This window comes from Pteronotus mesoamericanus, unplaced genomic scaffold, assembly GCF_021234165.1.
Source record: "Pteronotus mesoamericanus isolate MK-2021 breed Mesoamerican mustached bat unplaced genomic scaffold, CSHL_Meso_final scaffold_507, whole genome shotgun sequence".
Lineage (NCBI taxonomy): Eukaryota > Metazoa > Chordata > Mammalia > Chiroptera > Mormoopidae > Pteronotus > Pteronotus mesoamericanus.
The window spans coordinates 4,403,474-4,416,861 of record NW_026555319.1 but is presented as its reverse complement, the minus strand read 5'-3'; the positions used below and the strand labels follow the sequence as shown (position 1 = coordinate 4,416,861).

The window sequence follows — 13,388 nt, the reverse complement described above, 5'->3', positions numbered from 1 at the left end:
TGACCCCGGGAAAGCGTCAGGGGGTTTCACAACTCCCAAGATCCACGGCCAGCTGCACATCTCGCGCCTGCGCGACACTCAGCCCCTAGCTAGTGCTGGCGCGCCCCCTGGCGCCCCTTCGGTTTGCGCAGCCGCAGCAGCCAGTGGCCTCACTGCAAGGCCGGAAGCGCTCATCTTCCCCCTCGCCCTCCTCCGCTTACTTCCTCCTGCCCGGCCCAAGCCGCCAGACCGGAAGCGCTTCGCTCTAACCCGATCCTCCTCAGCTGGGTTGAAACTCGGGGGCTGCAAAGATGCCGGTAAGGGTTTCGAGTCAGGGGTGCGGTGTGACGGCTAGAACTGGGGGGGAGCGGCGAGAAATCGTGCGTGCGCTGAGAGAGGCGGGCTAGGGTGGTCAGAGAGGAAGCGAGGTCCAGAGAAGGGAAGAGGGGCGGGGGCCGGTTCCTTAGGATTGGAGCGGCCTGGGGGTGCCGGCCCCGGGGGAGGGGGGAGCTGCAGAGTAGGATAGAGTGGGCGTGCAGGGGAGGCTGTCTCAGCCCTTCCGGCCCCTTCTCTACAGTTGCGACCCCGTCTTCGCCCTTTCTGCTCCCTCTGACCCCAGCTCCATCCCCTTCTCCTCAGTAGAGCTGAGAAGCTAAGAGCCGCGCCTTTTAGTTTCCATTTTTCGAGTGTAGGGTCCGGCTTCTCCTTTTTCCTGAAGTCCCACTTCCTCCACCGCCCCAGGGGACGGGCCCCTTCCGCTTCTTGTCATCTGTGAGACCCCACTTCCTCCCCTGTCACCCCCTCAGTGGCGGCCACCCCTGAGCCGCTGGGTGTAGGGCCCCCAGGACAGACTCAAGGTCTGCGCCTGGTTTCCAAATAATTTTTTTATTGAGCATCAGAGTAGGAGTAAAAATTGGTGGTTGTCTGCTTTCTCTTAATTTCCGACAGCCAGTCTGTGGGGTAGATTTATCGCCATCACGGTCGGTCTCCATTTTGCAGAATAGGATAAAGGAGATTCAACAACATGCGCTTATTCAAACAACAAACATTACTGAGCACCTACTGTGTGCTAAGCAGTGAAAGAGCAGTGAATACGGCCAGCAAATCCCTGCGCTTAAGGAGTTTACGTTCTAATGGGGAGGCAGACAATAAACATGTAAATGTAAATAAAATAAAATAAAAGATCGTTTCTGATAGTGACAGGCTCTGAAGGAAGGAAGTGGGGAACTGGACAGTAGCTGGTGAAGGGGAGGGTGGAGGCTGCTTAAGATGAAGCATACCGGTGAGAAAAGGCGCAAACCGTGATTATAGAGACATATATTATGAATATCGTAGCTATCATTTGACACCTGATGTGTGCCAGGCAGGCCCTGAGCTACATGCTTTATATAAATTTTCCCATTTAATCCTCACATCGACCCAATGACGCTATAACCCTGTGCTCATTCCAGTTGGACATAGAGCACCCTGGATTTCCCTTGCAGTTACTCAGGTAATGTCTGTCTTCTCCATTAGTCAGAAAGTTCTTCAAGGATGAAGACCATGCTGGCCTTGCATACCTTTAGATCACCATGCCTTGCACTTAGGGGCTTAGTAATCGTTTGATGAATGAATGAATATGTGAGTGGGGCCCACTTGTCTTACAAAAAGCCAGACATTTTGTAAAAGGCAGAACTGGGGATCATACACAAATTGATTTCAAATATGTGATTCCTACCCCACCTCCGTCCTTTAACTCGCACCAACCCACTGAAAGCAGTGTATATCTCCTCAATGTACAAATTTGGAAACAAGATAAGAGGAGTGTTGCCTTGGTCAAAGATACAAAGACGGGAAGTGGCAGAACTGAATAAACAGCCAGTGCTTGGGTTCTGGCTTAACAACAGCTGATGGGTGGGTACCCCCGGTTTCCATAGTGGTTGCCTATTTCTGTAGTGTCAGTACTTCCATCAGTTACCAGTGTGACATCAGTGAACATGGAAGAGAGGCACAGTAGCACCCCGTTATATAGTATTTCTGCCTTAAAAATACAAAAGACATAACCTTAAGATCATAGACGATAGTAAAATAATTTTTTGAAAAGGAATAATGAATTTTGAGTCTTTACTACTTTTGTTTTTAATATAATTGCAAATTTATATAGTTGAATTTTTAATAATGGTTGTGTGAACAACCAGCTTGGCTCAAAAGTTTTTTAAATTCCTAAAAATTTAAAAGTAGGTTGCCATGAACCCATAAGAGCCAGTCCACCCATCGCTTGCGGTCACCATCCCTTTTACCATGTCCCCTAGTTAATCTTGGGTGGGTTCCTCTTTTATTCCTTTGGAGAAATGGACCTGTCTGCCCCACTGACACTTGTCCTTTCCTGCTTCGGTATCCTCGTCTGGCTCGCCAGGCTTACCACTCTTCTCTCATGGACCCCGACACCAAACTCATTGGAAACATGGCACTGTTGCCTATCAGAAGTCAGTTCAAAGGACCTGCGCCTAGAGAGAGTAAGTTGAAATCCCTTTCCCTTATTTTCGGATTTTGGTATGAAAACATCTAGCCGCCCTCCGACATTATCAAGTCAGGGAAATTTGTAGCTCAGTCTTCTGTTTCTGGTTGCTCTTGTATTTTCAATTTGCTTGGTGGGTACTGCTTTTTAGACCTTTCAAGATCCTGGGTATATGTGGCATCTAATAGGAAACAATTATTGCTGTTAATTTCTCCAGGATATTTTGTTGAGGGGTGAGAGAAAGTGTGCTTGACACGCCCTGATTGGTGTGGCCCAGTGGTTTGAGCGTCGTCCCACAAACCAAAAGGTCGCTGGCACCATTCTCCTAAGGGCTGCGGGCCCGGTCCCCAGTTGGGGGCTTCCGAGAGGCAATCAGTTGATGTTCCTCTCGCACATTGATGTTTCTCTCCCTCTCTTTCCTCCTCTCTTCCCCTTTCTCTAAAAATAAATAAATAAAATATTTTTAAAAAAATCATTACACTGTTTCTGTCATCACTGTCAGTTCTTACAAACTAATGCTACTACTTCTTTAGGATGCCATGTCCGCACCCCTTCTCTGTTATCAAGCTGGAAAAAATCAAAACATTTTAACCTCTTGCCCATCTAAATCTACTTCAGGAGCTTCATTTAAAAAAATTTTTTTAATCCTTACCCAACAACTTTTTTCATTATTAGTGAGGAGGGGAGAGGGAGAAAAACATTAATCTGAGAGAGAAACATCGATTGGTTGCGTCTTGTATGCTTCCTGATCAGAGATCGAACACACAACCTTTTGGCGTATGGGATGATGCTCCAATGAACTGAGCCACACGGCCAGGGCAGGAGCCTCACTTTTAGCAATGCTATCACCTTAAATTTTGAGCATCCTATATAACATTACTAATTCTGAATTTTATATGTTTGTTTTCTTTCTTGGTACTCATTTTCTCTTTTTATTTCAGAGCCATTTTTTACTGTTCAGAAAGCCCTATTCCTTTCAGACACTATCTGAGAGTCTTCTGACACACTCTGAGATACTCCGCTAACAGTGTAATTTGTATCATATTGGATGTGGTTTCCCTGCATCCAGAAAGGGTCTGCACTGAGTTCCATTCATGGTTTCCAAGGCCATGGTTTTAATTACCAATTTTGTACTGAGGCCATCTCTATCTCTCTACCAGACTGTTTGACTTGACCTTTTTAAATTTAATTTTGTTTTCAACACCAGTTGAAAGCTCAGTAAACTTAATAAATCTGGTGAGTCACCACAGTCTTTATTTGATTCTGAGATGAGGAAAAAAGAACAGATTGGTGGGGGGGAGACCAAAAGGAAGAAAAATGATGCAAAAGAATTACAGTGCAAAGAAAAAATAAGTCAATGTTGGCTCAGGTTTGTTGAGAAGAACCCTTTTCAGATCTTTGCAGAATATCATATGGTATAGCAGAAGGTGCAGTTGACCATGGAGTAAATCTGACTACCACCTTTACAATTCTTTGAGGGTTTCTACAGACAAAGAATGACCTGTTACTCTTCCCCACGGGACTGGATTAGAACCGACCTGGAATTATGGAAAAGTGTAAGCCTACGCTGGGAGCTAAATAACTGTTGGCATTAATCCAATTATTTGCCTCCAACGGATATCTTTTGAACACCTTTTATGTGCCGAAGACCCTTCTAGGTTCTGAATCCTGCAGCCTCCCCATCACACACACACCTGTGGTGACATTTGAAAGAACTAGCTGGTTTTTGTAACCACTAGTGAATCCTTTGAAGAAGTTTCCTTTTTGCAGATAAGAAAATAGATTTCAAGGAACACGAGTATAGAGTTCAAATTCTGTTGAAATTCTTTAGCAGAGGAATGAGCAGGGATGCCTGTGACAGAATTACAGAGTATTAAAACTGCAGGATTACTTTACATTTCTGCTGTGTAAGAGGGATAGCGGTCATGGTCAAGAAATACAAATAACTGTCTCAGTGTTGCTGAAACCAGCTGCCGGATACCAAGACCCTGGGATTGTGACCTTTTTAAAATAAAAAAAGGAAAACAAAAGTTGCCAAAGAAATTGTGTAATGAGATCTGTCTTTGTCACAACAGTATTTCTGGCTTTTTTCATTCTCTAGCCACCTAGAACAGCTTGTATAAATATATTTGAAGTCATAGTTTTTATAAACAGAAAGATATGTATGAGAACCCCAATGGGTTCCCAAATGACTTTTGAGAGTTTTTTTCTCTGACACTATAGTATGTAAATTCAAATAAAATTATATTGGATATTTACAAAATCACTTTGTTAAAGTTTATTTAAAAATCAGCTTTTATAAATGCTCTAGGAGATATCTGGAATGATATTCATCAAGTGTTAATAGTTATTTTTGGGAAGTGAGATTAAGGTGACAGTTGAAATTTTTGGTATTAAATAATTTTTCTAATGAACGTGCATAATTTTTATAAAAATAATAGTTATTGGTGGTCAAAAAGTCTGTATGTTTTCCGTAAAATAAAAGACACATTTTTTATTTTCACCAATAACACTATTGATTTGGATATTTTTAGTATATTGGCTGTCTCCCACCATTGACTTCTAGTGGGTAGAGGCCAGGGGTGCTGCTAAACATCTTCCAATGAGTAAGACAGCCCCACAGCAAAGAATTACTTGGTCAAAATGTCAATAGTACCAAGAAGCTTCTCAAACCACTTTTGACAACATGTTCAATCAGTCACAGCACCTTCTCCATACGCTGCACAAATCTTTTGGGTTTCAGTTGCATTTTTACCTTTCTTGAAATAATAAAGCATAATACACCCAAAATGTTCCATATCTTCTTCCATCTTTAATACTAACATGGCTTTACAAAAATTCACCAATTTTGATGTTTGTTTGTTTTTAAAGATGGCATTTATTCTTAGAGAGAGAGGGAGGGAAGGAGAAGGAGAGGGAGTCAAATATCAATATGTATCAATTGGGTGCCTCTCACATGCCCACCAACTGCGGACCTGGCCTGTAACCCAGGCACGAGTCCTGACTGGGAATCAAACCGACAACCGTTCAGTTCGCCTCCTGCAGTCAATCCACTGAGCCACACCAGCCAGGGGTTGATAAGTTTTTTTTTTTTTAATGCATTCTGATGGACAGCTGTCAAAATACAATCTAACAAAACTGTTTCAAATGAAGTTAAAGACAACTGATTTTACTACTAGAGCCATTATATGGAAAAAAACAAATGAACTTTTTGGTCAGCCCACTATAAGAATAAATCATGTTCTTGTTTTTCTAGAAATTGTTTCTAAAGATGTTGTATTTCAATAGTCTCAGTTTATTCAACTCCAGAACTCTTGACCATTAACCTTAGATTTTTTTTATTTATAGCTTTTATAGATGTTATGGTTTGCCTTAAACTAATGTTCTCTGTCCGCTCCCCTTGTATCCTGTGTAGCAAAAGATACAGACATTGTGGATGAAGCCATCTATTACTTCAAGGCCAATGTCTTCTTCAAAAACTATGAAATTAAGGTAAAGTACAGAGCTTTTAATATTTAATTAACTTTCTAATGAGAAAAATAGGTTGGCAGTAAGGGTTGCTCTGAGGAATAAATAAAATGAGATTGTATGCTTTTAAAAATCCAGAACAGTACTTAATGTTACACTGTATCAATATTAATTTCTCATTTTTTTCCTCCAAAGTGTGCACCAGTGGTTGGCAAACGACAGCCAGAGGGCCAAATCTGGCCCCCTACCTCTTTCTGTAAATAAAGTTTCGTTGGAACACAGCCATACACATTTGTTCATAGGTTGTCTCTGGAGGTTTTTACAACACAATAGCCAAGTTGAGTAATTGTGATAAAAACTGTACAGCCTGCAAAGCCGGAAATATTTATTATCTGGTCCTTTCCCCCCGCTATTTAGCATTAATTAAGCACCTACTACATGCTAGTCCAAAACTGAAAATCCTATATGCTATGTTATTTTTTTTTATATATTTCTGTGTCCTGGACCTGCGATGGTAGAATAAAGAAACTTCAGTGACCCCGATCCTTCCTTCAAGCACCCATCCTCCCCTTCTCTTAGGTCTTGGTAGGAGTGAGGCTGGGTGGAAGGTGGTGGAGGAGGAGGAGAGGGGGAAATGGAAAAAAGTTTCAGAGCTCCTGCTGTGAACAAGTTACAAGAAATGTCAACATGTTTTATGGTTAACATTCTAGAATAGGGAACTTTTTGCCAAACTTTGACCTTTTGGAATCAAACAGGGTTTAAAATCCTGTTTGTATTTGTAGACTCTTGGCCTACAAATTATATCGAAACATTCTGTGATATCAGCATATTAGAGTATCTAATGCATGGTCCAGGTGTTGTGTTTGTAATAGGTATAATTAAATACTATAATCCTGCTACATTTCATTCTCTCCTGAATATCAAATGATCTTAAATATAGGGAAATATGTAGCCTATTTTTGTTTTTTGTTTTTTTTAACTCTAAATCTGTGTAAAATTTGGCCTGAAGTACATGCCACATTTGATCAACACCCATTTGCCTTTCCACATTTCCCATTTGGTTAGGTTAAGAGTTGGGCTTTTGGAGTGCTTCAGAAACAAGTCATCTGTGAAATAATTGCTTCCTCTTTTAGAGTCATGAATGTTTCTGTTCTCGGCAGAGATCCTGGAGTGAAAGGGTTTTTAAAAATTAGCCAACCATATGGTGCACCTCACGTTTCCCCGGCAGCTTTGTGAACTCCGCTTCCTATGCAGAGCGAGGGGCGGGGGGCTGCAGGAGCAGCCACACGGCCTTCCGCAGGCGCCGAGGGGCTGGAGAAGACTGCGTTTGGACAATGGGGATTTTTGATGCGATAGTAATGACACTTTTCGCAGTTTTCAGTTGATAAGCACAGACAAAGGTTGAATTCATTTATTGCACGTAATTGTTATGTTTTGTTCAGGATTGTTTTTAAGTTTTGTTTTTCCACCCTGTAGAATGAAGCTGATAGAACCTTGATATACATAACGCTCTACATTTCTGAGTGTCTAAAGAAACTCCAAAAGGTAATTAAACTTGGGTGATCATCTATCAGGAAAACAAATTACTAATAGGTAGTTGGACTCGGTGAGACTTTAAGGGCAAGTAGAAAATATTTCCTCTGACTTAGAGCATGGACTTAAGAGAAAAATCTGAATGTACGTCTCTAAACTTAACAATGTTGTTAACTAATCAGAGGATAAGGCTTTGCATGTATTTTCTCAAGGCAGATATCTGGAGCAAAATATTCCTTTTAAGCCTTTGGTCAGAGATTCTTAACTTGGAGTCCAAGGATAAAATTCAGGGGTCCATGAACTTGAATGGGAAAAGATTCCGTCTTTCTTTTCACTAACCTCTAATTGAAAGTTAGTACTTTCATTATTAACGTGGACAACAACCCACAGCTATATTAGCAATACCTGTGACTTTTTCCTCCAGTAGAAATCATAGCACTTCATGTTGCATTTAGAATGGAAGATTTTTTGCAGTTTTGTTTACACTCATTACTACTTCAGAATTTAGTTATTACAGCCACTGCAAGATCTTGTTTTTAGTGTATTAGTAAAGAAGTGCATGTATGTCTATATCATAAATTTGTTTTTTAATATTATAATTATTCTATTTTACTGTAATTAGGTTTTTTATAATTCTATGTATTTTATTTTTTTCACTTAAAACATTCTGAGAAGGGGTCCACAAGCTTCACCAGATTACAAAAGGTCATCAAAAACAATAATCCCAGCCATAACTAGCTTAGACTAAAAAATTACAAATTGGATATTATTATTCTTTTCCTCATAGAATGTGTGTGTATATAATTTATTTTTTTATTTTTTTCAGTGCAACTCCAAAAGCCAAGGCGAGAAAGAAATGTATACACTGGGAATCACTAATTTTCCCATTCCTGGAGAACCTGGTTTTCCACTTAATGCAATTTATGCCAAACCTGCAAACAAACAGGAAGATGGTAAGAACAGGGTGTCTCTCTCTCTCTCTCTCTCTCTCTCTCTCTCTCTCTCTCTCTCTCTCTCTCTCTGACACAAAGTTTTATCCATTTGATGTTTTACCCTGCTCCTTTTCTTGCCTTGATTGGTATATAATTGAGAATGGAATCATTAGCACATATATTATCTTACTAGCCACTCTCACAAAAGATTCTAGGTAACAAGTATGACATGTAGAGATTCCTTTAGACCAAGATGAAAATATTTATGAAACCCTTTGGACTATCATTTCTATTTCTTATCCTGTATGAATGTATAGAAATATATTGCAAAGGTCAGTGTCCAGATCAAAAACAAGCACAGTTGTGGTGCATTCTCAAATACAATTTTTTTGTATTGTTCTACCTTCTCCTTATTTTAGAAGTGATGAGGGCCTATTTACAGCAGCTAAGACAAGAGACTGGACTGAGACTTTGTGAGAAAGTCTTTGACCCTCAGAATGATAAACCCAGCAAGGTAAGACCCTCTTTCTTGCCTGTTTAGTTGATAAATCACTTTTTATGCTATTGCCTCCATTAAATGAAACACACTAACGTCTTTTATTGCAAGAATACCTTTAGTTTCTGCATTGCAGTGTTGCTAAACTTTTGAGTGTGTGCCTTGTACATAGTAGCAATTCACTGAATCCCGGTGAATAATGATTGCATATAGTAAAAAATTATGGTTGGTTGTTCTTATGTCAAGGCATTGTAAACCTCATGGGACAGGTTTTTTTGCTTGAGATAGCTTGAATGTATGACATCTGTCTTGTCCTTGTAATTTTAAGTAACCTGTAAGTCAGAAAGAAAGGAAGGAAGGAAGGAGGGAGGGAGGGAGGAGGGAGGCAGGGAGAGAGGAAGGAAGGAAAGAAGGAAAGAATTTTATGTGCTTTCAAGGAGTGTGTATAACATAAGGCCTGCCAGGTTAATTAAAAAAAACTTTGACACAAATTCATATTCTGTCCTTAATCTTGAACTTGCATTGTGATTTGACTGCTACTGTTCATTCTGTCTTGTTAGTGGTGGACTTGCTTTGTGAAGAGACAGTTCATGAACAAGAGTCTTTCGGGACCTGGACAGTAAAGGGAGCCTGGGCAGACGCTGTCTCCACAGCCGAGGGCTGCATTTTACAGCAAGATGTAGATGTACACAGTTCTTTGCCTTTATTTCATAAAGTTTTATACAGAAGAGAGAAGAGAACATGTCTTTACTTGAAAAGTTCATTATCAAGAATTTGAGGGGGAGTGGAATAATAAGTTGTCAGTGGGTGATTTGAAATATTCTGCAGTATTAAGCTGGTGCTTAATAAATAATAATAAAGAAGTTTCTAACATTTTATGTCAGGAAAATGTTATTGCTTATCTTTGGCATTTGTTTAAAATTTTTGTGAGATAATATCCACCCCTTTAAAGTGTACAATTCAGTGGTTTTTAGAATATACACAAACTTTTGCAACCATTGCCACTAAATAAAACTGGAGTTTACCCTGATGCTCGGTCAACTAGAGTGTTGCCATTTTGGTTTATGGGTTAATGTGTAATTTTAATGTACGAGTTTAATGCTCTTGAGCATCTGTCCACTGATGATCTTAATTATGACGTAAGTACCACATTTCACACACTCAAGAGTATGAGTATGTCAAAATGTACTCCGTATCCCTGGCTGGTGTGGCTCAGTTGGTTGGAGTGGCGTCCCATAAATCAAAAGGTTGCTGGTTCAATTCCCAGTCAGGGCACAAACCTAGCTTATGTGTTTGGTGGCCCATGGGGGTGTGTATAAGAGGCAACTGATCGTTTCTCTCTCCTTTCCTTCCTGTCTCTCTAAAATCAATAAGCATGCCCTTGGGTGAGGATTTAAAAAAAAGTATACTGTAGATGTATGAAAGACAAGTCTTGAAACCAAGTGTTTGTTGGGTGGTTTTTGTTTTATAATATCTCAAATCAGATTATGGGTTTTTGGGTTGAACTTCTGTTACAGGCTCTGAGACATGTCAGAAAGGAAGAAAGAAAGCCGCAACAATCCATCAAGATTAAAGGTTTGTTTTTAACAGCAGTGCTTTTTTAAAAGTTGTAGGCAGGACCTTTGGGATTGAAACCAGCTCTCTGTGGTGCCTGTTCCATTAGTGCCAGCAGGGGGAGCACAGACAGTAAGAGCCAAAGGCTTGGCTTCTAAAACATTTCCTGTATAATGTAGGTGTTTTGTTTTCTTTTTAATGCACTCAAGAGAACAGTTTCCAAAGGACTTAAAATAAATTATACAAGAAGTATTAAAAGTACAGTTTTAATCAACACATAATGCTGACATTAAAAGAAGATTGTTATAAGGTACAACTTTTTAGGGAAAGCAGTTTAGTAGTAATAAGACTGATTTGTTTTAGGGGTTTTCTTTATCTTTTTAAAATTGTGTCATATTCTTAAATGCTCATTCTTTTTGGTCCAGCAACTCCAGTTCAAGCACTGTCGAATGCTAAAATGCATACACACGTACATACACCTGGAAATAATTTAGACATTTTTAAATAGGGAACTGGATAAGTAAGGTATGGTACATCCATAAAATGAAATATGCAGTCATTAAAAAAAAAAAAGAGAGACCGTGTCTGTCCTGTCATGGAAAGATGCCTAATTAAACAAACCATTGAGGATAGTATTTAATCATTTAATTTGATTCCATCCTTGTCTACTTAATTGTTTGTACTCCAGGAAAAACTGTGTGAGCATATACATCAAACAGTTAACAGTGATTTTTTGAGGCAGGAGCAATTACAAAGACTTGCATGGTCTAAGTCATACATACTATAATTCACTCAGATATGTGCTATCTTCATAACCAGGGGAAAAAACTTTTTATAGATAGGAAATAAAATTTTAGAAAAATTTTATTAGCCAAAAACAGACTGAAGACAATAATCACCTTGCTCTTTTTTCTTAAGCATCCTGTTTATATTTACCATTTTAATGTGCCACTAATTACTGTTGTGTGTTGAAAGATTACAGTACATGGAAATACTCAAACAAGATTTATGAGAATTGTTTTATTCTGCATTTTTCTTTTCTCCACAATTGCTAGTACTGAAGCCTTCAATAAAAAGTTTGGAACTGTGTCCAAAAGCCATTTGGTTTGTTTCCCCCTTCACTTTGTTTATAGAAGTTTGGAAGACCATTCCATTAGGAGAGTGTAATGTTAGGGCCACATCTGTTCTGTGTTGATTTTGAGATAAAACATCAATCATGATTTTCCACTTTGGTTTAACACTGCAGCTCTGATTTATAGGTGATCTGGCAGTGTGCTAAACACTTCACATATTTCATCCTGTTTAACCCTTGCAGGAACCTTTGTGGCAGATACAAGCACTATCCCCTTTTCCAGGTGAAGAAGCTCAGGGCTACAGAAATTAAATAATAACTTGCTATAATAACATAATTATTATAAATAATATATTGATAATATACTATCACACACCAGGAAGCTGGCAGAAACGGCAATTTAAGCCAAGTCTTTCCGAGTTCAAGGCAGCCCTCTCAGCCATTATAAGATGGTCACTTTGCTACATTGCTGCTTTTAGTAACATTCAGGCAAGAAGATGAGAAGATTGCTCTGTTCCTTCTGCTGTGCCAGCTGTTGAAAGGATGTTCAAGAAATGTTAATGTGAACTCTGCTGTCCAGGACCTTAACTGTCTGATGAGAAATGTGACCATCAAGTTATAAACTGAGAAACATGGAAAGATGGACTGCCCAGAGCTGTAAAAGCCCAGAGAAAGGGGCTGTTACTGTTGAGACCGGTTGGAAAAGATTTAGAAAAGATGGCACGTGAACCGACTGAGCTCGTCAGAACAAGACAGCCAAATCAGGCTACGTGGGAAATGGGTAAATTGAGCCAGCTGTGGGCTGTGATTAAGCCCGGTATGAAGGAAACCTTAGGGCAAAGGATCTGATGGGGAAGACCCTTTCCTAACAGGATGTAATGCCCCACACTTTTAAGAGCCAGGGTCAGGCTTAGATGTTTAAACTATATTTTATTAGCAGCACAGAGGGCTTGACAAATTGTGCACACTCAGGCACCATTCTGCCTTTACCCAGCGCTATGAGCACTGTATGCTTCCCCTATCACTTCTATCGCTTCCTCTGCCCCATTCCAATTCCACAGTTTCTGTGCCTCTCAAGTGCTTTTTAAAAATTTTTTTATTGATTACTTTTTAGAGAAGAAGAGTGAGAAAAGTCCATTTGTTGTTCCACTTATTTATGCATTCGTTCACTGGCTGATTCTTATATACGCCCTGACTGGGGATCGAACTGACAACTGTAGCATATCAGGAAGATGCTATAACCAACTGATTACCCAGCCAAGTCAGTACTTTTTTTAAAAAAATATTTTTTTAAGATATACTCCATGTACCATATAATTCACACACAAAGTGTACACTTAAATGGTTTTTAGCCTATTAATTTTTATAACAAAATTTTCCATTTTGGCCATCTTAACAGTTTATTGACATTAATTACATTCATAATGTACAATCATCACCGTTATCTAATTTCAAAACTTTTTCATCACCCCAAACTGTACCCATAACACATTCAGGCAAGAAGATCAGAAGATTGCTGTCCATTCCCTCTGTCCCTCAGCCCCTGGTAACCTGTAGTCAACTTTGTCTCTAGATCTCTAGATATTTCATCATATAGGGAGAATCATACAATTATTTGTCCTCTTGTGACTGGCATTTGCTTAGTTTAATGTGTTTTAAGTGTTCCTCCATGTTGTAGCATATATGAGAACTTCATTCCTTGTTTATGGCTGAGTAAACATGGATATCCTTACATGGATATACTGCATTTTGTTTAGACATTCACCTGTTGATGGGTTGTTTCTGCCTTTCGCCATAGTGAATAATACTGTAATGAACTTTGGTGTACAAGTATCTGTTCCAGTTTCTGCTTCTCAT

The 13,388-nt window shown here is 39.5% G+C and overlaps 1 protein-coding gene across 1 annotated transcript; it reads left to right on the top strand.

Annotated features, from left to right (window-relative positions):
* The first annotated feature begins 157 nt into the window (after window positions 1-157).
* On the top strand, window positions 158-11,555 carry ARPC3 (actin related protein 2/3 complex subunit 3). Its single transcript, XM_054594114.1, has 7 exons — window positions 158-296; window positions 2,375-2,474; window positions 5,892-5,968; window positions 7,421-7,489; window positions 8,304-8,430; window positions 8,829-8,923; window positions 9,466-11,555. The coding sequence occupies exons 1-7, from the start codon at window positions 291-293 to the stop codon at window positions 9,526-9,528; spliced, it is 537 nt and encodes a 178-aa protein (XP_054450089.1). The 5' UTR covers window positions 158-290; the 3' UTR covers window positions 9,529-11,555.
* The last annotated feature ends 1,833 nt before the right edge of the window (window positions 11,556-13,388 follow it).